This window comes from Phyllostomus discolor, chromosome 10, assembly GCF_004126475.2.
Source record: "Phyllostomus discolor isolate MPI-MPIP mPhyDis1 chromosome 10, mPhyDis1.pri.v3, whole genome shotgun sequence".
In the NCBI taxonomy this organism is placed as follows: Eukaryota; Metazoa; Chordata; class Mammalia; order Chiroptera; family Phyllostomidae; genus Phyllostomus; species Phyllostomus discolor.
Window position 1 is genome coordinate 9311583 of NC_040912.2, and position 27109 is coordinate 9338691.

General features: G+C 59.6%; 1 protein-coding gene across 3 annotated transcripts in view; it reads left to right on the forward strand.

The window, feature by feature from the left end:
• The first annotated feature begins 935 nt into the window (after nt 1–935).
• Nucleotides 936–27109, forward strand: part of CRHR2 (corticotropin releasing hormone receptor 2) — a 37848-nt gene continuing 11674 nt past the window's right edge. The window contains exons 1-6 of one of the 3 annotated variants that reach the window (XM_028525877.2): nt 936–1079; nt 5383–5476; nt 12769–12894; nt 24473–24558; nt 25903–26012; nt 26341–26458. In XM_028525877.2, coding sequence (XP_028381678.2) covers nt 954–1079; nt 5383–5476; nt 12769–12894; nt 24473–24558; nt 25903–26012; nt 26341–26458 — 660 coding nt within the window. In that variant the 5' untranslated portion in view covers nt 936–953. Of the gene's footprint in view, nt 1080–5382; nt 5477–12456; nt 12608–12768; nt 12895–24472; nt 24559–25902; nt 26013–26340; nt 26459–27109 lie in introns of those variants that run through there. The other 2 variants (XM_028525879.2, XM_028525880.2) reach the window with 2 other exon arrangements.

A 27109-nucleotide genomic window follows, 5' to 3' on the forward strand; every position in this document is an offset into this window, starting at 1 on the left:
TCCTGAAACACGCCTGGGCCTGGGCCGGCCCCGCCTGGCAACCAGGCTCTCCAGGTGCATCCGGCATTCCTGCATTTGCTGACTTTGTTGTTTTGGAGTTTTAAACTTTTTTTAGCATTTTATTTCACATTCACAGGAAAGTTGGAAGAATGATTCAAAGTATACTCATATACTCTTTGCCAAGTTTTACCTATCATTTGCGTGTTAACCCGTCTGCTTTATTGTTCTGTGTGTGTGTGTGTGTGTGTGTGTGTCTGCATTTCTGAACCATGTAAAAATAAGTTGGAAGCGTGGTGACCCTAAACACACGTTCAGCCCTGAGAGCGTGCTCCCTAAGAGCATCCCTGCCTCCCCACACTGCGGCTATCCCAGTCGGGAGTGTGGACATGGGTGCGGTGCTGCTGTTCAACCTGCACCCACAGTCAACTTCCAGTTGTCCCACCCGGCGCTGGCGCTTGGACCAAGCTTTCTGGACAATTGGAATAAGCCCCCCCCCCCCGCTCCCCCGCGGGGAGCCCGCCAGGGTGAAACCCCCCCCTCCCCCCTCCACTACCGCCCACCCTGCGCTCAGGCCACAAACAGAGCCTGGACCCCTCTCCCCTTCCTCAATCCCTCTGTCGCAGAGGAGGGCGGCTCCAGCCCTGGCAAAGGCAGCGGCAAAGAAAAGGCGGTAGTTAACCCCTTCTCTGCAGGCTCCAGGCAGAGTTTGGGCCCCGGCTGCCCGGCAAGAAACGGCTGCCCGGCACCCGCTATAAATAACCTGGAGGGGGCCGGCTGTGGGGCGGTGTCACCGCCGCTCTGGGCTGGCGGTGGGGGTGGGGGTGGGGGTGGGGGCACGCGGAGGAGGGGAACACCCCCAGCCCAGGGCTTCACCTTGGCCTCCTTGCGGGGCGGGGAAGGCGGGGTCCGAGTAGTTCTGGCCCGGGGGAGGGGCAGGCAGGGGCGGGACATCCATGCTGGGAGGTGCACTCCCGTCCCCAGCCACAGCGGGCATGGGGTGTCCCGCAGCGCCCTCGCGCCTCCTCCACGTCCCACAACCCCTCCTCTGCCTGCTCTGCCTCCTCCCGCCGCTGCTCAGAGTGAGTGTGGGGAGCAGGGGTCGCGTCTCCGGGTGGGGGCGCCGGGAGCTGGGGGTGCACGGGGGGGTCTCAGCGCCCAGTTCCTGGGCGGGGTGAAGGAGGCTCTGGGCTTGGTGGCCGGGTCGGGGCTGGGGATCCCGGTGTCGGATGATGGGATGCTGATCTCCTGCCGCGAGGAGGGGCAGGTGGAGGAGATGAACTACCGGCAGCTCGGATAGGACCGCGAGGCCTTGGGGGTGATGGGGCGCGCTGGCTGACCTACTGTCCGGCCCAGGCCCGTCCTCAGGGCCAGAAATTCCTTCTCCCCTGTCCGTTCTTTCCCTTCCGCTGTGGGTCCCCCTCCAGAAGCCTGGACCCTCCCTACCTCCACAGCCCTCCCCAAGGCCAAGGCCAAGGCCAAAGCCAATTCACCTAATGATTTCCCCCAAATTCAACTACTTTCTGAGTGCTTTCTGACCTGACCAGCTCGTTTTCCCTCTTTGTTTTTGTTGTTTCGTTGATGTGGAACTATGTTTTAGAAGCGCTGTCTGAGAGTGTGGCTTACTTAATTTTGTACTCCTAGTACTGCTCCAGTCCTGCACCCTCTTAGCTGTCACTCTCTGCTTGATCTAAGTTCGACCATGCTTAGGAATCCTCTGCCAGCTTGCCGAGAGCCACTGTATCCAAAATTTGAAATTTTTTAGATGTTGTTTCGAATCCACCGGAGAGCAGGCTCCATCACTCAATAAGCTCATTTCATTCATTCTATTCGGCAGCTGCACCGGGCGTCCCCCGTGCTGCACGGTGACCAGCACCGACACACCTCATCTGTTTTACACTTCACAGCAGCCCCAGGAGATTCGGCCTCAACATCCCCATTTTACGGATGAGGAAGCCGAGGCCAGGTCCTGCACCCCAGGTCCTGCGCCCCAGGCCACTGGGCTGGTGAGTGGGAGGGCCAGGATGCAAACCAGGCAGCCCCATTCCGGGTTCCTTTCACTTAATGAAAATTTCATTTTAATGTGATTTGATATTAATAATGACACGCAGATGCCAAAACATTTCGGAGAAGGGTGACTCTTTGGCAAATGACGGTAGCTGAGTCGGCAACTGAGGAGATAGCTTTGGGTCCGCTGTCCTGTTACAGGGCCCCTGCTGGCTCCCTCTCCCTTTTTTGAGGGCCTAGGTATTTCCTCCCTCCCCTGTCCTTCCCCCCACCCCCCAGACACCTGTGTGCCACTTGACACAGGCGAGGGAGACGGACCCAAGAAAGAGAGGGAGCCGCCCGCTCCCAGAGACGACAGCACACTCCATGAAGCAAGGCCTGGACGTTTCTCTGGGCAAGCGGGAGGCTGAATGAGGCCCGGAAGGGGGAGTGGGACATCTGGGGGAAAGGGAGCTTTAACAACAGACCCAGACATGGGAGAGTCCATGGAAGCAGCTGAGGGGCTCTGGGGGTCCTCGCCTGATGTCTGGCACCTGACAAATGAGAAACGAGTGTCTAAGTTCCCCCCTCCCAGGAAGCCGGCCCAGTGGCTCTAGCAATAGCAACCTGCTTCCTTCCTGTGACATCCCCTCCCCCCCCTGCCTACTTCGGACTCTTGTCTGCTCTGGGCCCTGATGGCCTCGGCCTCACCACCGCCTCTCCTCTCTCTCCCTTTCCCTTCCCTCCTTCTCTCTTCCCCGTCCTTCCCTCTCCACCTCACCCTCTCCCCGTGCCCTCCTCCCCTCGCCCCATCTCCTCCTCTGAGAGGGGAGAGGGGCGCAGAGCCCTAGTTTCTCCCCCCTCGGTCTCTCGCCCAGGCTCAGGGAGGCCAGCGAATGGCAGGGAAGGTAGGGAGGAGCGCTCTCACTCCCAGGGCAGCCCGCTCTGACCTTGGACTAAGAAGGAGGCGGCAGGTCACGGCTCACCCCCTTCCCCTCTGCTTACTGGCAGTCCGGCTGCAGGACCTCTGGTCCCGTAAATCTCCCCGGCTTAGACCAGGGACTAAATTTAGATGAAGCTTTGTCCCTAGGCCAGGAAGGAGCATTGGGCTCGGCTAGACCCCCTGGCTCCGGGGAGGTGGCAGCTTTGAGGGCCGCCTGGCTCCTGGGGCACACAGGTTCTGCCTGGACAGGGTCCAAGGTGGAGGAAGAGCAGCTGGTGTCTTGGCTCAGACTCGCTGTCCCCTCCCCTGCCAGGGCCTCCCTGGTCAAAGGTGAGGGCTCCCAGTTCCAGGCACAGAGTGAAGGTGAAAATTCAGAGAGGAGGAAATCTAAGGAGCAGGGGAAGCCCGGCACCTGAGCTCCCGGAACTGGGCCTGAGGATGCGGCTCTCCCTGCCTGAGAGAACCGTCCATCCAGCCGGCCAGCGGACATGTACTGAGACCCGCCCTGTGCCAGGCTCGGGACTGGGAACCGAGCGAGGGGTGGGAGGGGCCCCCTGCCCTGGCACAGCCGAGAGCTAATCAGTACGGAAGCCCTAGGTGTCCCCACCAAAGCGACAGTAATAGGGCTACAGGGGACTTGGGATTGTAGCTTCCTGTCTCCCTTGCACAGGGCACTGCCAGGTTGGCTGGTCTGCCTCCACTGCCCCTGTGACCAGCTCTCTCCCCCCAGGCCCCGCCCCTGCACTGTGGGTGACAGCAGCCTCCTACTCCAGTTTCCTCCCGAGCCCCGCCCCTAGCCACCCCGTCTGGGGCTCAGGCTCTCTCAGCATCCGTGCACCACAGGCCTCCACTTCCTGCCCCAGGACCGGCCCTCCTGGGTACATCTGGCCGAGCCCCCACCTGCCAGGCTGCCCCACCCTGCCTCTGCCCCTGACCTGCCGTGTGGCCCTGGTGGGGCAGGGAGGGGGGTGACTTTGTTTCTCTGAGCCCCAGTGGCCACGTCTGTGAAATGGGTTGATTTGCAGCTGCCTCAGAGGCTGCTCAGTGTTGTGTCTCGTACACAGTAAGTGCCGACTTCACGCCACACAAGCCTGTCCTTCCCACCCATGCCGGGCGCGTCTTCTGGGGACCACGCAAACCCCTTGGTCTGCCCCAGGGAGGGAATGTGATGTTGAGGGCTGCTGAGTCCTGCCCTGGGGACGCCCTGGGACAAACACTGACCCAGCTGTCAGGAAGGAAACATCTGACAGGCAGGGGGAGGGGGAAGGACTACCCTCTAGGGGGGCAGTGGCTTCCGGAACCCTAGAATTGAGAATGTCAAGGCCATCCCTTGTACACACGCACACACACGTGTGCACACGACTCATGCACATGCACTGGCCCCAGAGTAGGAGAAGTGGTGGCCTTGGGAGGAACGAGGGACAAGGGTCAGTATCTGAGAGCATGTTGCTCTCGGTTAGTCCCACACCATGAATTTTCCAGCCTCTTATCCTTTGCACATGCTGTGCATCTACCCAGGATGCTCTTCCTGGCCCAGACCTTACCAGTTGGGCGAACTCCTACTCAACCTTCAAAGCCCACATCAGCATGACCACCTCCATGACCGACCCCATTTCTCCGTAGCAACTTGTAGATGCTGTAACAAGTCGGCCACCCATCCATCCTTCCCACCTGATGATGGTCCCCTGAGGCACAGAGATAGCCACACCTACTTTATCCCTCCAAGCGCAGCACCCACTTTACATGCTTTTCTCAGGTGATGGGACCGTGGGTGGTTTTCATCTTTCGGACAGGGTGCCATGTCACAACAACCGTGTCTGTTCTCTGAGTGCTCACACTGGCACAGCAGGCCTTCCTTTTTCCCTACTCATCCTCTGGTTGTCCCCAAAGGGCCACCTCTTCCAGGAAGCCTCCCTTGTCTTCCCATGTCCAGGTTAGGAGTCTCTCCCATGTGTTGACCTAACACCTTCTGCACTGCCTATTTGCCTGGGGGGCGATGTGCAATCACCCGCCCTCCCCGCTCCCTCCTGCACCTTCTAAGTCTAGGGGACCCCTATGTGGCCTGAGGCTGCCCAAGTGCACCTGCTGGGTCCCCCAGCCAGGGCCTGATGCACAGCAGGCGTACAGCATTTACTGGGTGAGTGAACTGCTGGGGGCCCCCTCACAGGAGTGCCCCCCATCCTGGGGAGGAGACCTTTGTGGGCCAAGAGACAGATGGAGGAGGTTCCTATCTCAGAGGTCATGCCGCGCCGGACCACTCCTGAAGACAGGGTTCCAGATCTGGCCAGGCCGCCGTTCTGTTGTTTGGCCTTGGACCTTTCCTGCCTCAGTTTCCCCCTCTGTACAACAGAGGGAGGAGAAGTAAGGAATGAACGACAGAACCGGGCAGGGGACAGATGTGTGCTGTGATGGCAGGCCAGGGCCAGACTCTGACCCTCATCCCTCCTGTTTCCCAGGCAGCTGGGACACGCCAGGCCCCCGGAGACCAGCGCCCGTGGACCCTGCCAGAGCAGCACTGCCACGCCGCCACCTCCCTCGCCAACCTCTCAGGTATGCTCACCCCCTGCCCAGCACGCCCTGGGCCTGCCGGCCTGCAGGAGGCAGAGGCTCTCCCGGGCCAGCCCAGGCTGTGCGGGGTGGTGAACGGTGACAGGTTTCCGGCTCCCGGCTTGGCTGTTGTCTCTGCCCTGGGGCAGCCCCTTCCACACAAGGGGCTCAGGCTCTTCCCTGATGAGGAAGGTCTCAGCTGGGAGTCATCCTCCAGCTCCCCGCTCCCTGCGTCTGCACCCAAGGGAAGCCGCGGGAGCTGCATTCAGGGGCCCGAGGAGGGACCACCCCTGTGCTTTTAAACCCGGGCAACACCAGCAAAAGGTGTAAAATACATCTTCTGGTTGTCATGACTACAAGCTTCACCTCCTCATAAGGACCCGTGAAGCAGCAGCCGGGCCCCTGGGGTCTGAGCCCTTGGAGATTTCCAGCTGCTGGTTTGGAGTCAGGGTCAGCCGCTGCCGAGGTCAGAACAGCCCTGGGCTCCCCCGGGCCCCACCAGGGTCCTGGCCTGCTCAGGTGGGCATCCACAGAGGCAGCGGGGAGCGGGGAGGGCTGGGGGTGCCTCTGGAGACCAGGGTGCCAGTCTGCACTGAGACCAGCACCAAATGCAGCCTAAGCTGGGCAGGGAAGGGGACAGCCTTGTCCCCTCCTTGTGGCCTGTCCTCCTTACAGTGTGGGGTCAAGAGCTCGGGTACTGGGGTCAGGCGGACCCAAGCCTGGCGCCGCGCTCCTCCACCAGCAGCTGTGTGACTCTGGGCCAGTCCCCTAACCCGCCTGTGTCGTTTGCTAGGACTGCAGTGGCATGCTCTGGGAGGAGGGGCTTAAAGAACATTTATTTTCTCACGATTCTGGGGGCCGCAAGTCCAAGATCAAGTGTCAGCAGTTAGTTCCTTCGGAGGTCTCTCTCCTCGGCCTGAGATGGCCATCTTCCCCCTGCCTCTTGATTTCCCCTCTGTGTGTCTGTGTCCTAACCTCCTCTTTGTAAAAGGGCAGCTGCCATTTGGGACCAGGACCCATCCTCATGACTTAATTAAATGGCTGTCTCCAAATAAGGCCACGTTCTGAGGTACTGGGGGTTAGGACTTCGGTACACGGATTTTCAGGGTCATGATTCAACCCATTATACCTCCTGAGCCTCTGTTTCCCCCTCTGTGATAAATGGGCTAAAACTTTTTTTTAATTTTATTTTAATCATTGTTCAGATACAGTTTTCTCCCTTTTACTCCCAATCCAGCCCCCCTCCCACCTCTCCCCACTTCCCTCCCATTACCCCCCTCCCCTTAGTTTTTGTCCATGTGTCCTTTAAGTTTGTTCCTGTAAACCCTTCCCACTGTCCCCTTAAATTCCTTCTACTCTCTTCTGTGGGCACTGTCAGCCTGTCCTCTACTTCAGTGTCTCTGGTTATATTTTGCTTGTTTCTTTGTTTTGTTGTTTAGGTTCCTGTTAAAGGTGAGATCATATGGTATTTGTCTTTCACTGTCTGGCTTGTTTCGCTTAGCATAATGCTTTCCAGCTCCATCCATGCTGTTGCGAAGGGTAGGAGCTCCTTCTTTCTCTCTGCTGCACAGAATTCCATTGTGTAAATGCACCATAGTTTTTTGATCCATTCATTCACTGATGGGCACCTAGGTTGCTTCCAGCACCTGGCTATTGTAAATTGTGCTGCTGTGAACATTGGGGTGCAAAGGTTCTTCTGGATTGGCGTTTTAGTGTTCTTAGGATAGAGTCCCAGCAGTGGAATCGCAGGGTCAAAAGGCAGATCCATTTTTAGTTTTCTGAGGAAGTTCCATACTGCTTTCCATAGTGGTTGTACCAGTCTGCAGTCCCACCAACAGTGCACTGGGGTCCTAAATGGGCTAAAATTAACCTCCGGGGCCTACGGAGCAGGCTGAGCGAGAGACCTAGATGGGTGTGGCATGGATGTTTCAGGCGGGAATGGAGACCCCCCCCCCCCCCGGCAGTGCTGCCTTCTCCACAGGCCCACAGTCTTCGTTCTGCCCTCCCCTCCCCTCCTCTCCTCTCCCCTCCCCTCCTCTCCCCTGCAGCACAAGGCACAGCCTCTCGCCTTCCTAGTGAGCCCTGTAAACTGGCTCCCCATCCTCCCCTCCTGGGGAGGAGGCCCCCAGCTTTTCCCAACACAAGGCCTCCCCTGTGTAACTTGTAATCCCGTTCATCTGTTTTTAAACAGGACACATGTTATACCCACACTCCCTCCCACCCCCGCCAACACACACACACATTCGGGCAGGAAATTTAAATCCACGAAGAAGACCATAAGTGCCCCTTGTCCCACAACCCACAGGCTCTTATAAGGTCTGTGAGCCTCAGGAGTTTATCAGTCCATAGAGCCTCATGTTTTCTCATTTTTGTTTTATTTTTAAGTAAAACTGGGACACTCTTGGGTCCACGGCTTTGTAACCTGCTTTCTCCTCTCATAACTCAGTGCGAACGCTTCCCCATGCCATTAAATATTCATCCCGCACGCGGCGCTGCCTGGCAGCCACAGCGGGGACCCAGCATCCCTCATCAGCCATGTCCCTGCGTGGGGCGTGCGGGCCAAGGGCGAGATGGGTCCCCGCTTGGACTTGCTCAGGTCCCTATGTGGTCATGGTCTCCTTTTCGGTGCCCACTGATCGCAAAAATGCATAAAGACTGACGTGAAGTCCAAACACAAGTAAAACCAAACAATCCGTTGTGTAGACAAGCAGGCATTGGGATAAAACGGAGAAAGCTGCCTGCCGGGAAAGGGTACGCACAGACCGGAGAGAGCGCTCCCCGGGGGAAGCAGCGCGTGGGTAAATGCGGAAGCGGTGGGTGGTGCTCTCGGTTCAGGCTGGGTGAGAAGGTCTTCGCTCCTACACACCGACGTCCATGAGAAGGCAAAACTAAAGTTAGGCCAGGCGTGGGCCCAGGGTGCTAAGGGGTCATGAATCAAAGTCAACTTGTATGCCCTTGACCGAGGTCCCAACAGAGGAAACACACCCCCACACACAAGAGACTTCCAGCAGGCTTTATGCAAATTATCTGTTCCATTCATCACAGGAGTACATATTGTAAGGCGTATTATGTATTTGGTCCATAAGCAATATAAGGTGCAGCGGATTCAGGGTTGGGGATCCCTTAAAATCACCCCTCAATCCAATACACATGTGTGTGCGCGCACACACACACACACACACACACACCCCAGAACTGGCCAGATGGAAGCAGAGCCTTGGCCCAGGAGACCAGACTGCCACCAAGACATTTGTCCCCTCAGTGGTGGCTCTCTGAACACAGTCTGATGCATGCTGGGCCCGGTTAGCGCACGTGACCAGCCCTGCCCTAGGGGAGCCTAAGGCTGGTCGGGGAAACAGAAGAAAAAACCGATCCCCCTGGTGTGATGTAGGCGAACTCCTAGCAGCCAGAGGCACCAAGGAGAGCCGCCCAACCCAGACAAGACAAAGGAGGCGAGAGCGAAGCTGACAGTGGGAAGGATGAGTGGGCATCACGGTGGGGGGGGGTGTTAGAAGGAGGGGGCCCGGGCACCCCTGGCAGAGGGCACAGCTCGAGTCCAGGTGTGGAGGTATGGAGCGGCTCCAGGGACCAAGTGACAAACTAACTGTTCCAAAGGGCGTCTCCAGGGAGTGGGAGGGAGAAGACGGGAGATAGAGGATGATGGGGAATGTCCTTTGTGGTGTGGAAAGCTGGGCTCCCTCCTGAGGGCCATGGAGAGCCGCTCCTGTGAGGAGTGACATGATCCCCTGCCCAGCAGCCCAGCAGCCCAGCAGCCCAGCAGCCCAGCCCGGCTTCTGCAGAGAGGAGGGTGGCCTGGGAGGGGTCCAAGGGGTCGTTCTTTCCCTCCTCTGGCTTCCCTTTGCCCACCCGTAAGAGAGAATGTGGGACTGGAAGGTTGGGACCGAGCGCTTTTCCAGGCCCCTCACAGCCTGGTCCTACGGTGCAACGTGAAAACACCAGGCCATCTCCCGTATGCTCAGGGGGCTGGGGTGGGCCGCAGTGAGGAGAATGTGCCTGGCCTGGGGACACTGTCCCTAGTGTCACAGTGCCAGAGTGGGCCACCTTCTGGCCTCTCCCGAGCCCCCATGGCCTCGGCAGCAACCCCACTGTGACTCCCAGCAAACCCCGCACCTGTGTCCCAGCTCTGCATGCCCATCTCTCCCGTCCGGCCACACATGGCCCCTCGGAGATGCCAACACAGACTCTGCCCCCTCCCATCCTGCTGACACCTGATGGGCAGTGGGATGAATGGGGGAGTGTGTGACGCCATGAGGACATGCGACGCCGTGTGTGTCTCCCTTGTGTTCTGCGTGCCCGTTTGATGCCAGGCCTCAGGCTGTGCCCGACGGCCGTGATGGGTGCCTGAGCTTGCCTGGACCCGGTCGCTGCCACTGCAGCTGACGTCAGGAGGGAGCCAGAGACTCCTTCCTCGCCCGGTGCTGCTCCTGACACACACCTTCCCCAGCACCTGTCACACTTCCCTGAATTTATTTGCAACCTGTCCCGCCAGCCTGGGGGCACACGCTGTCCCAAATCCCCCTCTCCCCCGCAGGGCCTCCCTCCCAGGGGCCTCCCATCCCCCTCCGCTCCCGTAGTCAGCAAGGAGGCCGGAACTTCCTTATCTGTTGTTGGATTTAATCCACTCGAGGGACGTCGTAGCTCTTGACAGTTTTTTCCTCACTTTTGTGCCTCTTTGCAAACGCTAAAGTGAGCAGTAGTCAGTTTGCTCCAAAGCTGCCACCTCGTTCAGTTTCCTCTGTCGCACCCAGAATAACAGACGACTGTGCCTACAATACCGGCCTAAGCCCGTGCAGAAACTGCCCTGCCTCCCAGGAACCAGGGGGCCTGGGGTCTGCGGGTCTGTGCACGGCCCCGGCTGCCCTGTCAAGGTGCAGAATGGCCTTTGGCTCTGCCGCCGAAGCGGTCACTCCCAGAGAAGCCTTTATCACGTGTGACAGTGAGAGCTGCCAGGCCACCCAGGCCGACCACCCACTCTGCAGAGAGCCACATGTGAGATGAGAAGCCCTGGACTCTGGTCACTGGGCACCCGCCACCCCCTGACCTAGCTGCTTCCCCTGTGTGGTGGCCCTGGTGCCGGGCCAGGTACTAACTTAGCTCCGCTCCCCCCGCCAGTTCCCAGTGCTGTGAGTGGTGTGTGCAGGGCCCTCCTTCCGACACGGAGGAGACTGCCTCTCGGCGAAGATGGGGGCCGACCCTGCCCACCACACTCCAGCCCGGGGGGCGTCCCGTGAGCCAGGGCTCAGCCTGGGGCTGGGGACGGGACTCTGCCTAGGACTGAGGTTGGGACTCAACGTGTCCCCCACCCTCCTGCTCCAGGCACTGGTTATTGTGGACACCAAGGAACCTTTGTCTCTGCGGCTGCCCAGGACTGAGCCGAGGGCTCTAATTGCCCATTCAGGAGGCAGAGGGTGGACCTGGCCAGCTGGCCTGCACCTTGTACCTGTCAGTCAGCCGGCCTGGAGAGATCCCAGTGCTGAGGCCTGGGCTCTGGGCTCTGGTCTCTGGCTCTGCCCGGGCAGGGATGGCAGCATGACCCTGGTGGCTGGTGAGGCTGGGCACGCCAAGGCAGCCCAGCTACCTCTTCCCTGCTCCCTGCTCCGGGCATAGTGCTGGCTCAGGGTCGGCTCAGCCTTCTTTGGCAGCTTTGCTCCCAGTGGAGGCTGGCAAGGGAGCCAGGCCTGGGTCCCAGCTCTCCCTGCCCTCTAAAGGTAGAAACACACAACACTCACTCACACGCACGTGTGTCGTCCTCATTCTTTGCGTCTCAAAACACGGAACCAGAGACTCTCAGGGCTGGGAGGGGCCTCGGAGAGCATTTCACTGATGCAGAAACAGCCCCAGAAGAGAGGATGAAAACTAGGGTAACACGCAGGAAGAGTAGAGACAGGCAGGACCAGACCCCTGCCTGAGCTGGGGTGTCGCACGCCCCAGCCCCTGTCTCCTGAGCCCAGGTCTCATCACTCAGCAGGCAGGAACAGAGGGGGCTCCCCCTGGGCACTCAGATGGAGCCACAAGAAATCACAGAGCAGGTAGTCCTGGGGGGGCGGGGCGTGCTCAGCAAATTCCACAGAAGGGTTTTAGCTCCTCTACTCTTGCTGGGGGGCCTGATCTACTCTCCCTCCCTGCCCCCCAACACACACACAGAAACCACTCCCAGGTGGCCAGGCCAGAGCCAGGAGGAAGAGAGGCTGAATTCTCTCCGGGCCCACGGCAGTTAGGCCCTGGTGGCTGACATCCCCCAGATGACTGCAGACAGTTTCTCCCTGGGCTGCGCCACCGAGTCCTCTCTCCAGTCCCTTGTCACCAGGGCTGGCTCCTTTCGGAACCCCCCTCTCTCCATCGCAGCACCCCTCCCCCAAGCCAGGTCCAGGTCTTCGCCCATTAAGGCCACGTGTTCTCACTAGACTTTCCGGTGGCCTCCCCGTTTCTCTCGAAGCCCCTCCGATCCACTTCCTTCCCAGAGGCCGCAAGGAGCTTCACTGGAGGGCAGCTCTGCACGCGGACTCTCGTCTCCCCACCCCGCCCCGCCGCCCCGCTCCCTGCTGCCCTGGTCCCGTGTCCTAGCTCTGGGAGAAGAAGCTCGGACAGGGAGCAGCCCAGTTCTGGTTCTCAGTGAGGCAGACTGCAGTGGGTCCCTGGGCGCGTTAGCGGGCGTGCTTTGCTGCCCCAGCAGCTGCGATCCTCGGCCAGGGCACTCAGCCACCTCAGGTCCCTGCTCTGCATCCCGCCCCCCGCCCCTCCCCGCCCCATCCTTCTGGGGACCAGGGCGGGGCCTGAGAAGGCGGTCTTCTTGCAGGACCCTGGGCTGGGGTCTGGTGTAGCGGCCCGACCCGGCCCCGCCCCCTAATGCCGCCATTGGCCACGACCCAAAGGGTGGGCTCGCAGCTCCGAGCGCTCGCAGCTCCTCTCCCTTACGGTCCCGATTCAGCGTCTCCCGCTCACTCGCGCACCCAGTCCCTGGCAGCCACGGCGAGACTCGCCTGCCTCTGGGCGCGCGGCTGCGGGGCGCGATGGACGTGGCGCTGCTGCACAGCCTGCTGGAAGCCAACTGCAGCCTGGCGCTGGCCGAAGAGCTATTCTCGGACGGCTGGGCGCAGCCTCTGGACCCCGAGGGTAGGCGGGAGGCGAGCGAACCCCGGCGGCGCGGGCTCCTTCTCGGGCGCGCCGGGTGCCTCCAGGGCCCGGTGCCCCGAGTGCTTTGCGCCCTGCGTCTCGCTGCGCCCCGCGACCCCGGCAAGCCCTCTAAGCCCCGCTCCGTTCTCTCCCGTCGCCAGGTCCCTACTCCTACTGCAACACGACCGTGGACCAGATCGGGACGTGCTGGCCCCGGAGCGCTGCCGGAGCCCTGGTGGAGAGGCCGTGCCCCGAGTACTTCAACGGCGTCAAGTACAACACCACGCGTGAGTGCCCCAGCCCCTGCGTCTCGGGCTCTGCGCCCACCTTCCAGGAGGGCGGTTTAGGGGGTGGAGGGGACTCCCGACCCAGCGTCGGAGATGGGCAGAGGGCTGCGTGGCACCGTTAGACCGCTGGCCTTAAAGACCCCTTATGGGCGGTTGTTGGGGGCGCTCCTTCTGTTCCCACCCCATGGTAGGAGAGCGGAAGTGATTTGCCCACGACTCAGTGCTCCGAGCGGTGAGAGCCCAGAAAGGGAAGAAGGAAATACTTCCTCTCTTTTGAGGGAAAAATCTCTCTTCCACATTATATACGTGGGTGCGTGCAGTCCCCCATCAGGACTTCTCCCTGTTTAGTCAGTGCTCCCCGGGGGTCAGGGGCCGTGAATGCTGAGTTCCCAACCCCTGGGGTGTGAGTGCGGTGAGATCGCTCTTTACTACTGGAGAGGAGGAGGAGGAGGAAGAGGAGGGCAGGAGAAAGGAAAGCCAGGGTGAGCCTTGCGCTGGGAAAGCATGCAACCTGTAGAAGCTTCTTGGCCAGAGTGTGGGCTGTTGCCTCTTCCTGCCCAGATGGGCTTTGAGTCAGGGACCCTGGGCTGCATTACTCCAGCGCCCCGGGTAATCAGGACCACCCCCCCACCACCTCCCAGGGAGAACAGCCTGAGCCCGCCTTCCTCCTGGCTTGACGCTCCGGAGAAGGCGGCCTTGGAGGCTGCAGGGGTCACCCAGCATCCGGGTGGGATTACTCAGCACCCGAGCTGAGTCCATGCCCCGGAGAAGGTCTGGTCGGGAGCCAGGTGGGAATGTCCTGTGAGGCAGCAATCACCGGTCCACCCCGAAGGCCTCTCTCGTCTCCAGACCCACCCCACCAGCAGAGAGCCTCCTGAGAGGGAGAGGGAGAGGGACAGGGGGGTCTGAAGCCCCTGCCCTGGAAACACCCTAGCAACCTCTCTCTGAACATCTGTGTCTGAACAGGGCACGGTGCGCCCAGCCCCGCGCGTGCATGCATGCGCACTGCGCGCACACGTGCCTGTCCCCACTCTCAGCGCCTGAGGCCCTCACGGAGACCAGTGGGTAGAGGGCAACACAGCCCTCGTCAGAAGCTAAGCTTCCCTCCGCTGTCTGCGCCAGCGGCGGCTCTGGTGGCGCAGGGAGCAGCTGTGCCTCATCCCAGTCATCTGACAGCAGAGGTGCCCCTGATGGAAGGGGACGGTAGACACAGGGAGGCAGCGCAGGAAGATTCACGCGCCATCTGAGAACATGCTTTCTCTCCATGACCGAAACGGACCTCCCTGCTGGGAAAGGAGGTCCTTAAGCTGGGAGGTGTGCGAGTCCAAGTCCCGAGATTACACAACCGTATGTCGCGGATCCTGGGAGCTGCAGGGGTGTGGCAGTGGAGCTCAGGGTCCCTGGTTCGGCCTGGGCCGGGAGACTAAGGGCTCTGGGAGAAGGGAAGGGTGGCCCACTCTGGTTCCCACCTGGCCTGGGCTGTCTCCGCTCTCATCAACCAGCCTGCAGCTCCCCGAGGGCAGGGCCTGGGTCTCTCCTTCATGGTGGAGCTAAGTACGGTGTTCATTCAGTGAGTGCATTAAATGCCCACGGTGTGCCAGCCTCTGCACTGTGGTGAGGTCCTCACCAGGGCAGCAGACAGAAGGAATTCAGAGGGACACACAGCCTGGCGGGGGAGAGCAAGGGGCTCGGGAAGGCTTCCTGAAGAAGGAGCCCAGCACGCAGCAGACCCCTCTCCTCACATCAAACGAGAAGCTAAGAAGAGGTCAGGGCACCACCGAGCTAGTGCCAATTTGTCCCTGCTCTCTGATGAGCCATTCACTTCCTTTGGACCCAAATGCTGCCTGCAGTGTAACTGCTGGGGGCCAGGATGAGAGCGGGGGGCAGAGAGCATCGCCATTAACCGGTGCAGCCGGCCAATGGCAAAGGGCACGCCGTGAGTCAGCTCCCTCCTCCCGCCTCCTGGCCACTGCCTCCTCCTGCTCTGTGTGCCCTTCCGGTGGGCTCCTTCTTTAGAAAGAAGGGTCCAGGCAGGGAAACAGCTCATAGGAGAAGCCTGGGGTAACAGAAAGGAGGGTCCCGGCCCCTCTTTCTGCCCAGTTTTGTGGTGCTACAGCCAATGCCCCTTGAAGCATCATTCTGTGAAGGGCAGGCATTGCCCTGGTGGGATAGCAGCTTGGTCTCCGAGAACTTTCACCCGCTCAGCTGAGCACAGAGCTACCCAGCGTGGGTCCTTTTCCAGGTGCCACCACCTCTGAGAGGAGCCTGCATGCACGACCCCTGTCACCGGCACCCCAGTCTCCGTCAGCAGGGGAAGGGAGCTGCGTGAGCCCTGCAGGGGTTCGGCCAGAGGGGCCACTGTGTTCCACTCCCCTCCCACCTCCCTCCGTCCTGCTCACACTCCTCCGCGCCCACCCACCTCCCTCCCCATGTTTGTGTCTGTCTCTGGGTCTCCCGCCTCTGTGTGTCTCTGTTCATTCTGGGTGTGGTTCTGTCTCTGTCCCCAGGTGGATTTTCTCTCTTTCTATGAGCATGTCTTCCTCAGTTTCTCTCTTCTTCTGTCCATGCTGCTCGCCCGCCCCTCTCCTGCTTTCGCTCCCTCCATCCGTCTTCCCTCTCCAGCTCTCTTCCTCCCTCTCCCCAGCCCCCCTCTCCGGTCCTCTCCTTCCCTTCTTCCCAAACCCTCTGTGTCTCCCTCCTCCCACCCCTCCTGCAGCTGCCCTGCTCGGGCCCCTCCTCTTGCCTGTCCCTGCGGTCCTCAGGGCTACCGAGGGGAGGCTGCTGCCCCCTCCTGGCCAGGCCCGTTTTCCTCCTGCCCGATGGCTAAGCCCAGCCCAGCTCAGCCTCCGCCTCCTGGATCTCAGACCTGTTGAGAAGGGCTGGTCCCATCTGTGCTGAGACATCTCCCAGGACAGGGGATAAAGGGGCACTCCACCTAACCCAACCCCAAGGACAGGACGGAGTCCCCGCTCCCCAGAACCCCATTCTAGACTCATGCGTAGTGTCCACATGGACACACATTAGCTGAGTGGTCTCCAGCCAGAGAGGTCTTGCCGTTGGGTCAGCCTGCTTGTGCAGAATCTCCTCTTCAGCCCTGGCCAGGTGGCTCAGTTGGTTAGAGCATCGTCCTGATAAGCTGAGGTTGTGGGTTCAATCCCCGGTAGGCACATACAAGAATCAACTAATAAACGCATATAAGTAGAACAATAAAATCAATGTTTGTCTCTCAAAAAAAAAAAAAGAAAAAGGAACTTCCTCTGCAGCCCTGAGGGGACAGAGGTGATAGGAAAGGCTGATCCCCGCCCTCAGGGATCCCCAGGCTCTGTAAAGACCAGACTCCTACAAACCAACAGTCAGAGATTAGAAAGAGGGGCGTGGTGAGCCCAGCAGCATTCCTGGAAGGCTTCCTGGAGAGGGTAGGAGCTTCCTGGAGAAGGTAGGAGTGGGCCTTGATGTAGTGGGATGTCACAGTTCTCCAGGACAGGCCGGGTGCAGGCGTGAAGCCTGCAGGAGAAGGGGAGCGGCTCCCAGGCAGACCCTTGGCTCTGGGATGAGGGAGTAGAAGCTGTGAGTCCAGAAACCCAGGCCTGCATTCTGTCTGCGGTGTGACCTGGTCATACCCTGAGCTCTGGGCCCCAGGCTAGAAGCTACCCTGGAGATCCCGGTCCCTGCCAGGACAGAGGGGAAGTGGCAGCTGCATGGTCCTGGGTGGGTGCGTGGGGGAGAGCTCTGGGCTAAGAGAAGGCAGAAGGAAGAGAGAGCATGCAGAAACAGATGCCCCGGTGGCCTCCAGATACCTGGGGTCCCAGCTGCAGGGCCTCCCCTCCGTGCTGAGGCCAGCCTGCCCCTCCCCAGCTACTTAAGGGTTAAGTGTGGGAAATGCCCCAAGAGGGGAAGACACTTGCCCAGCCCCCAAGGGCCTCTGCTGGCTCTGGGAGCTCTCCACTTGTGATCTGGAGTGTCCTACCTCTGCAGGTGTGGGCCAGGAGGGAATCGAGAAGTCGCAGCTATTTGTGTACGAACAACCTCCCCGCATCTTCCCTCCCTCCCAGGAGCCCTCCAGACCACCTTTTCCTGCCCCCCTCTTATTGGGTCGGTGGGTGTGTTGCCCCTCCCTCTCAAAACCAGCCCTTCAAAGATGCATAAGACCTGAGTCTGCCTCACAGGGAATCCCAAGGAGAGAGGAAGAGGGAGAGAAAGAAACTCTTAAAGAGGACTTCTTGATATTTGCTCCTGAATGAAACAGTACAGCCCAGGCTGTAGAGGCACAGGGAAGAGGCTGGCTTTCAAAGGAGGGGGGAGAAAGTCAGGGAGACTTCATGGAGGAAGCAGTGTTGTTAAATAGGGCCTTGAAAAGTGGGGCCAGTGGTGTGTCAGGTGGAAGGGGGAGTGGGGACAGAGGTGAAGAGGAGAGGAGAAAAGAGGAGAGGAGAGGAGAGGAGAGGAGGGGAGAGGAGAGGAGGGGAGAGGAGAGGAGAGGGGTGTCGAGAAAACAGGGGCCAGACCCTGGCGGCCTCGAGGGTCAAACCAGGTCACCAGCCTCAATTCCGCTCGCTTCAGAGCCCTGGCCGCCTGCCCTCAGCCTTGTGGTGCAAGCCTGGAAGACTCTGGAAGGATGGTGCTTGATTTTCGGGATGTACACGAAGAAAGTCTGATTTGATCCCCAAAGACCTCTGAAGAGAGGCAACTGCTGGGTGAGCGCAAGGACACAGGATTCTGCCAGCCAGTGGTGGCTTTACCCCACGTCACTCCATAGAAACTGGCTGAGAACCCGTTCTCGTGCTGGGCAGGCCGCTGGCGACTTGCCGCACCTTGGACAGGGTTTTCTCTTCTTTGGGCTGTTTCTCTGCACTATGTGGAGGGTGAGCCTGATGGGCTCTGGTGACCCCCTCCCCCTGACTTTCCTCCATTCCCCAGCAGCCTCTGCCTCAGGGGTCCCTGTTATCCTCTTCCTTTCCGCCCCCCTCTATGGCCGGTGTCATGGCGACAAGCCCCTGGGGCGTTGCCATGGGTGATTGCAAGGAGGGAGCCCTGTGCAACGGAGGCTGGAGCAGGGAGCATGGAGCAGGGGTGTCCTCCTACTTGCACCCCTCCCGGGGAGGGCAGTGACCCGCACACCCCTTCCCTGTGCGTAGGCCCTGGGTGGTCTCCACTGAACTACCCAGGGCCTCTCTGGTTCAGGATACTCACTGTCTGCTGTACATACGGACCTTTATGCCTGCTGTGCGTACTCAAGGATGGAAAGGCACCAGGAGTGAGAAGTTTTTAGAAATGGGGTACTGGGGACTTGGGGGTGTCCAGAATAGACAGCTGGGGCCCCGAGAGTAGTGTCCACACAGCCCTGATGAATGGAACCCAATTTCCTGTCCCTCAGCCCCGATGTCACAGCAGATGGCCCTGGGGAGGCTCTTCCCCACTTGGCAACTAGGGTGTCGAGGGCAGATCCCCATTCTCTCAGCCCAGCGCTCCTTGTAGGTCAAGGTTGGGTCTGAGCCTGGGTGAGCATCTCTAGCTGCCCCACCTTGCCCCCATCACCCACATACTGTGATAAGATCAAGACAGGCAATGTTCCAGCCGGGTCCCAGGGCATGCTGGCACTTGTTAGCTGCAGTGGCATTTAAACACCCGCAGCAGTGTGAGCCAGGGAGACACGCATTAGTTGTTGGGGGAGCTCAGGGGAGCTATGCTGCTGGGACCGTGACTGAGCTTCCCCAAAGGGCCTCTTAACTGGAGGGGGAAAGCCAGCAGTCATGCCCCACAGCGTCCTTGTCCAGTCCCACCAGGCGAGGTCTCTCCCCAAAAAGCTAAGAACAGTGACCCAAGGGGAAGGTCAAAGATTTCCCAGTGAGGCTCCAAGCCAGAAAGAAAGCAAATGGCCAGGCCTGGAGCAGTCCAGTTCTGAGGAGAGGCAGCAAGGGGACTCACAGTGGGTGTCTGGCCCCTTGGGCGTTGGGTGCTCTGGGCATCTGGACGCCGAGTGGAAGAGGCTTCTCAGGGGGCTCAGCCACTGTGTCTTCTGGAACAAGGGGGTGCAGGGAGGGCCTCTTCCTTCCAGGAACCCTGGCTCCAGGGCCTCCCACGAGAAAGTGTGACCCAGGGGAAGGAGAGCTCGTTCTGCCTGTTCATTGCTGGTGACCCCAGACATGTCACTCCCCCTCTTTGGGACCCGTTAGGCCAAAGGAGGGAAGAGTTGGCTCCCACTCTCAAATTCCCAAGGAGATGCCAGCTGACTCAGTTTCCAGGGCACTTTTCTGGGGATGGCCAAGGATTTCTTGCCAAGAATCTGGAGGAGGCTGACCACAGGGCTGCCATTTTGGAGAGCTGCAGGGCTTGACCTGCCTGTGGCACGTATGCGACACCCTAGCTGCCTCGTGCACGTGTGACCCTTTTGCATTTGCCATGCAGCTCGCTGGGGCCTGGGCATGCAGGCGGCAGACTGTCCTCTCAGCCCACCCCAAGCTTCTCATCCTCACCCAGGGTTACCCCGCCAGCTAGGCAACAGCATCACCTCGGTCCACCCTAAGCCCCTGTATATTCAGCTCTGTGTAGCCCTTCAGAAAGGGCCAGAGGAGAGGGCCACCTAGACCTTGACCCCCTTGGGCTAGCTGGGAAATCCCGACCCAGCATGAACTAGGGAAGGTGAGCAGCTGAACCCCCAGGGGGCTGGAGCCGTCCTGGAAGCATCTAGAGCATCTAGGGCTGAAGCTTGAAGGGAGACATGAATTAGTGTAACCTTTGGCTGGGCTCAGGGCCGTGGGCTGAATGCAGGGTGACAGGGCTGGGTCCTAGGAGCTCTCCAAGGTAGGGCACCCACAGAGAAGGTGGGGAATGGGTCTGTTCTGCTGTCCGTGGTGCTGAAAGTTTCTGTCCTGCACAGCGACCGCATTCTTTCAATGAATATTGCTTCTGGCTTTTCCCAACTTCCTGCCAGCATCTGCCCTTACCTTCCCCCTTATCATTTCTTCTATGTATCCAATGACCTCATCACTGCCCCTCCACCACTGTGCCACTCACAGTGCACCCAACCTGTCTCTTGCACTCTGTCCCCCCCTAACTACCACCAAAATTGGTCGGTCTTTCCTGGTCCCTGTCTCCCATGCCTTGCCAGTTAGGATGTCAGAGACAGCAGTGCCGACCTCGTGGGCACTTGGCAGTAGGTAGGGATGTTTGGGGTTGTCAAATAACTCAAGTAACTAGGGAAGGTGGGCAGCTGAACCCCCCAGGGGGCTGGAGCAGTCCTGGAAGCATCTAGAGCATCTAGGGCTGAAGCTTGAAGAGGGGCATGAATTAGTGTAACCTTTGGCTGGGTTACACTAATGGTTGTCATTGGCACTCAGCCGAGTAGAAGGCCTACCCACGATGCCAGTACCGTCATTGAGAACCCATTTATATTATGTTTTCTGAGAGGGGCAACTGAAGCCAAGAGGGGAGGGGCTTAGGCAAGGTTACTTAGCCAGCCAGAGCTAAAACTACTGCTAGGATATAGGTCCCCATCTTCCCCCAGCCAGGCTTCTGGGCCACGCAGGGGACTGCCTGGACCAGGAACTCTTATCAAAGTGTCAGCATCTGAATGTAGGAGAGCCCATTGTAATGGGGGCTTTCTTTGGCCAGTTCTGCTTGGGGACAGAGCCCCAGCACACTGCCGGGGAAGGGTCCGGGCTGCCCAGGCCTCAGGCCCTGGCAGGGGAGACCCTGCCTGCACCACCCAGACCCTAAGGCCCTGGCAGGCCGCGCTGCACACCATCTGCATCAATCTCTGGCGGGGCATCTGTGTTGCCGTGGTAGCAGACACCCAGCTCCCTGCACCCATCCCCGTGATCTGGCCTGGCCACCTGCCGGCACACTTTCCGTGCCCGTCTCCCTGTGGTTCCTGGGGGAGACTCCTCCCGCCTTACCCGCTCCTGTGCCGGGCTGTGCCTGAGGGCTTGCAGTCCTCATTAGCCAGCTCCCCTGAAGAGCCAGGGACATCTGTCTTCCAGTCCCCTGGAACCCTGTGTCTGCGGCCAGAACCTTCTTCCAAGGCATGGCTGAGCCCACTGAGGGAAGCCCCCCTCTGGCTCCCACATCCCTCATCCCAGACTCCGCTGCCCAAGATTTCGGCAGGCCTGAGGCAGTTTGGCACCGCCCACAACGCACTCCATGGCCGGCTCCCGAGGGGGCTCCGACGTCTCCGGTGTGGTTTCTGCCGGCTTGTCTGCCTGTCCCCAGGGGCTCAGCTTCTGTAGGAAAGAGTGGGGTCCAGCCCAGGGAGATGGTGTCCAGAGTGAATGATGGCAAATGCTCTAAAAGAGGTTTTTGTTTGTCACTCTGCAGACTGTGGCACAGGAGTGGGTTGTGATGCCCATCTAGTGGGGTCACGAGGAGCATTTGTACATAAAATAAATAGAATTCATCCGAATGGAATATAGAGAAAAAATGTAACTGTGGTGAAGACAAGTGTTGCTTTGTGATGCTAAATTCAGTCATGTTATGTGTGTGTGTGTGTGTGTGTGTGTGTGCGTGCGTGCTGGATGGTGACAGGAAATGGGTGTGTTGCTGCAGTTCAAGGGCAATGGAGTGTGAAGGCCGATGTTTCGATGCTGGGAAGACCTAGAGGAGGTGTGCAGAAAAAGAAGAGGCTACTTAATATCTCGGGTATGGAGGAAGCCTGCAGAAGGAGATGGCATTGGAGCCAGGGTTGAAAAGTCAGATAGGAGTTTGCCGGTGAGCCGTGGGTGAGAGAGAGGAGGGTGTTCCCAGGGGGGCTCAGCGGAGAGCTGGGTGTACGCCCCGCCTGCCTGTGCAAATGCCAGCGGCCCCGTGGACTGCTGGAGCTGGGTCAGCAAAGTCAGGCTGGGCCCCGAGTGTCCAGGGCCTTGAGTATCACACCAAGAAAGCTGAATTCATTCCCAGGAGCAATAAAAAGCAGCTTACTGCTTTTAGGCGTAAGTCCACATGATCACTCTGGCGGCTGAGGTAAAGGATAGAGAGGGTCGAGGGGCAAGAGCATAAGAAGGACAGGAGGCTGTGGTGCCCGTCCAGGCACGATGACCAGAGAGTGGGTGGGGGGATGGGCGGGGAGGGGGGAATGGACTTCGGAAAAAGGAAGGTGAGACGGGATTCACAGAACCTGCTACCCCAGCAGCATGCGTGAAAGCGACAGGAGAGGTTTCGGATTTGCAGCATCTCCATCCTGACCCTTCCCCATCCACAAGCCCGCCCCCCACCATCAGCACGTCCATGAAGCACCATCCTTGGGAAACAAGCACTCTGAGGCCCTGTCCTCAGGGAGTCCGACCTGATCAGAGAGACCAGCCCCACACACCTGAACAACTCATGCCAGCTCATGCGCAAGGGCTGCAGGCATGAGGCTCAGACTGTGAAAGCTGGTGGGGAGGCGTCTCACCATAGAGAGATCTGTGAGGTATGAACAATCAAGGATGCCTTCCTGGGGGAAGGGGCTTAGCACTAAACTTCAAGAAATCTGGGTAACATGTATGAACACATTCCAGACGATAACTTTTTCTCTCGGAACCGCAGCTAGAATCAGGGTGTCTCACCTCACCCAGGCTGGTTGAGAGAGACAAGGAACCCCCGCCAGGAAGGGATTGCTCATTTTACAAAAGGACTCGCCCTTCTAAGAGACCTTGACATGGGTTCCTTTGCCTTCACCCCCCTACTCTGTCCTTTGGTTCGGCAACATCACTGACCCGAGGCATCAGATTCTCTGAACACAGCTTCCTGCGGTGAAACAACCCCCAGGAGGGAGAAAACCTCGGTAGGGGACTGGGGGCCACAGTCAGGGCTGAGGCACCGTGTCCTCCCGTCAGGGCTGGAGCCGGTGTCACCAGTGATGGCCCAGTCCACTCACGTGGGGACCACCGTCCCACCAGAGGTGGCCTCACGCTGGCAGGCACCAGAGGCCAGAAAACACCAGGAACAACCCTGAAGGTGAAAAATCTGTGCGCTCGGGGCACCAATTTAAAAAACAATTGAACTACTAGAACTCCCCCTGCCCACGGTTTCCTCGCTCCAGCAAGTGCTCCTTAATCATCCCATTGCTTTTACCCGCTGTCAGCTCAACGGAAGTGGGGTTTTTTAAAGTAACGTAATAATTTCAGAACTCGCTGCTTCCAGAAACCATCTAAGGCTCCCCCTGGCTCTGTGACTCTGCTCTGGGTGCCATTTATTTTAATTAGCCCAATATTGTACCTCTAACGTAAGCCAAAGACAAATCTGCCAACAACTGTCCGTTAGCCAGCAAGCAGAGCCCTGGTGCAAATCACCCCCAAACAATGGATCACTTAGAACTTCTAACCCTGTGGAGGAGGTAAAATTCATACTAATTGTGAAATGAAGAGCAGAGGCCAGAAAAGGGCTTTGGGAGTTCTCAGGTGGGCTGTGCTTCTCCTGTTTGGAGTTTGAGGGTGGCCTACCTGGAGGAGGTGTCTTAGGAGGGAGACATTGGCAGTCCAAGCTAGAATTTAAAGCAAGGTCAACACAAGCATTCTCTGACCTTCGTACATTCCCCTCGGATAAAACCTGCCTTTTTGTGCATCGGATATTGAGGTTCTGAAATGTCTTTTCGCATAGCACATTCCAACTTTAATATCCAGGCTGGTTCTCAAACAGTGAGAGACACCATGTGGTGGTCCCCCAGGCAGCTGAGGCCCGAGGTCAGCAGGACGGTCCTGTTTTCCCCAATGTTCCTCATTCCTATGTGCTCATTAGCCTAGAGCAGTGGTCCCCAACCTTTCTGGCATCAGGGACTGGTTTTGCAGAAGACAATTTTCCCAGGGTTTGGGGGGGTGGGGATAAGGAGGGAGAGGGCCAGTGAGGGTTAGTGGAGCCCAGGTGGGCCAAGCTTCACTTGCTTGCCCGCCGCTCACCGCCTGCTGTGCGCCTGGTTCCTAAGAGACCAGGGACTGGTACTGCCCATGGGCTGCGGGTTCAAGGCCTCTGGCCTTGAGGTTAAGAACGCAAAGCCTGAAGCCAGACCTTCGGGTCCGAATCCTCCTCTCATCCTCGTACAGCGCCTTGGGCGAGCACCCTAATCTCCGTGTGTCTCAGTTTTCTCCGTGAAATGGGCTGAGGTGGGCCCCTCTCCCCCGGGCTCGCTGCGGAGACGCAACCGGCAGCGCACACAAAGCAGGAGGGGGTGGGGCACGCAGTAAACACCAGCGACGTCACTGGCAGCGATGATTAAAACGGAAGGACTGCGCTGGTGGGAAAGCGGGGACCCGTTCAGTGGGACGTCACGGAGATCAGGACGGAAATGGCGTGGCTGAAAGCGGTGACCCTTCACCCACAACCCGGGGCTCACGTTGGGTTCGGCGCCGAACAAAAGGAAAGGGGGTGTTTGAACTGGCCAAAGGTGGCACCCACGATGGGCTTATCCGTGCCTGTTCGCTGCTGTGCGCGTGCGGGCGTCGGTGCTGTTTCACACACGTGACTTCCCGGTGAACTTTCAGATGCACGCTGTGTGTCCTGGCCCAGGGAAGCTGAAAAGTATGGGCCTCGTCCTGGGGGAACTGGGGAGCCAGGGAGTGTTCTCGAGGAGGGGAGTGACCTGCCTCCGGGTGGCTGGCGCCTTTTGCAGGAAATGCCTACCGGGAGTGCTCGGGGAACGGGACCTGGGCCTCGCGGATCGACTACTCGCAGTGTGTGCCCATCTTGGACGACAAGGTGAGCGGCCCCCCTGCCCTGACCCTGCTCGACTCGGGCTGGGCACAGGGGCAGAACCAGTCCTGCCTCCCAACCGCTCCACTGCGCGCCCCGCCCTGCGTCTGGTGACGCTGTGGTGCGGCGGGGGAGGGGACACAGAGCCCCGCCTTCAGGGGAGGTCCGGCTGGCGCAGGACACGGCCAGGCATGTCACACGCAGGGGAATGACCGCGTGACCAGTGCTCCAACATCTCACGGGCTGCATGACTTCCTTCCTCCTCTGGGCCTCAGTTTCCCCATCTGGCATTCTGACTCTCTGACTCCACGTGGAAATAAGTGCAGCCCCCCAGGGGCAGTCCCCACGGGCAGCTGGGTCCCGCTCGCACCTCACCGGCCCCATTTGCTCCGAAACTGGATTCCTCTGCCAGCCAGCGGGCCAGCCGCCTCCCCTGGGAAGCTCAGCTCTGACCCAAAATGAAACGTCCCACCTCCAGGCTCTCCCTGATCACCCAGCACAGTCCTGGGGGCCGGGGGGGGGGGGGGGGGGGGCTGGTGGAAAACCATCAGACTACCCTGAGAGAGCGGTTCTTCAAAATGCGAGCCAAACGGGCACTGAGTGAGGGCCCCGGGGCTGCAAGGGGGACGGGAGGGGCGTGAAGGAGAGAGAGAGGTGTTCTGGCGCCCTGTTCTCCCCTCCCCACCTCAGGGCCTCCCGGTGGTGGCAAACCAAGGTGGGGTGCGGGAGATAGTCACCTGGGGCCGCAAGGAGGGCTATATCCCTGCCTCTGTTTAGAATTGCCAGCCAGGGTGGTAATAAAAAACAAGGCTGTCTTTTACTTGCTGTTGATATTGTTCTTAAGGACTCTGCATCCAATGCACCCCCACCCCATTGCCACGCCCAGAGCAGAGGGGTCCCCAGGCTGCCCTCAGGCTTCCCGTCAGCCACCGCTTCTGCGGCAGGAGGGCAGGCTGGGCCCACTGTACAGGTGTCAAAGCAGAGGCCCAGAGATTTGAATCAACTCGCCCTCAGTTGCTCAGCCCGCTGGGGTCTGAGCTGAGACTATACACAGGCGTGGTAACTCCCAGTCCAGAATTAAAAAGAAAATAAAAATCTATCTGCACCTCTGGCGTACCCCAGAAGACACTATGTCCAAATCCGAACCAACACTGCCTGTGGGAGGCCTGTCCGAAGTCCCCCGGGGCCAGAGGAGGGAGCTGGGTGTGAGAGCCCGGGGCGGAGAGCCCGCCTGGAGCCACTCCCGCCCTCCACGTCAGGACACGCGGGGCGGTCATCGCTGAAGCGCCCGGTCCTGCCCTCCGTGTGCCCCATGCCTCCGTCTGCCAGTGTGTCTGTCTGTCTGTCCAGCAGAGGAAGTACAGCCTGCACTACCACATCGCCCTCGTGGTCAACTACCTAGGCCACTGCGTGTCCGTGGCAGCCCTCACGGTGGCTTTCCTGCTTTTCCTGGTCCTGCGGTGAGCCGGGCTGCCCTGCTTTCTCCCTGCCCCCCCCCCCACAGCACCCCCCTCAGCTGTCCCAGACCTTCCCACCTCCGCTCCAGGGGCCCGGCAGCCAGAGAGCAAAGGGAGCGTGGGGGAGGCCCACTGGCAGGCATGTGGGGTGCCACGGGGGACTGGTAGTGAGAGCTCCAACCGTGGCCACCACGGTGGGAGTTTGGCTCCTGCTGCAGCCCCATACCCTCATGCCTCGGGCTGAGCCTCTGCCTGGCCTCTGGGCACTCAATCCTAGCTGAACCCTGACCCTGGCCGACCCTGGCTGACCCCCGGCCTGGGCCTTCCACAGGAGCATTCGCTGCCTTCGGAATGTCATTCACTGGAACCTCATCACCACTTTCATCCTGCGGAACGTCACCTGGTTCCTCCTGCAGCTCATCGACCACGAAGTGCACGAGAGCAATGAGGTCCCTGGGCAGGGGCTTGGGGCTGGGCCCCGGGGGGCTCTGGGAACACCCCCTCTGTGCTCCACTCCAGTTGCTATCCCTCCAGGGCCGGGGAAGTGGGGAGCTGCCAGGCTGGGGTCTGGGGAGCAGCGCAAACTTGACGGCAGACTTTGATGCACCTGGTCCCACTGGCCACCTTATGGACGCGGACCTCCCAAAGACCCTGAGGGAAGAGGAGGCCGGAGCTGACCTCCGCTGAGCTCTGTCTCTCTCACTCGCAGTGAGGCCTGCAGGGACTGTGATACCCAGACCGGGAAACAGGCTCTGAACGGCAAGGTGGCACTGTCGCGATGCCTCTGTCTGGGCCAGCAGCCCACCCGCGTGTTAGCGACCCACCCCAGATCTCTGGCCACTGCTACGTACTGTGTCCCAGCCACTGAAAAGCCAGAGGTGACTGGGCCACACACAGAGTGCTTTGGCATGCCGTGAGAGACTTCTCGAGACTTGTGTTTGGGTGGCTGACCCTGAGCACACCTGGCCTGGTTTGATCCTCAACTTGGCCCCACACGGAGCCCTGCTTCAGCACCAGCCAAGGTCAACCCAGTGTTGGGGTGTCCCGTAGCCCAGTATTGGCTTATACTGACAAGATGTCACATAGCTGGGAGGCAGGGC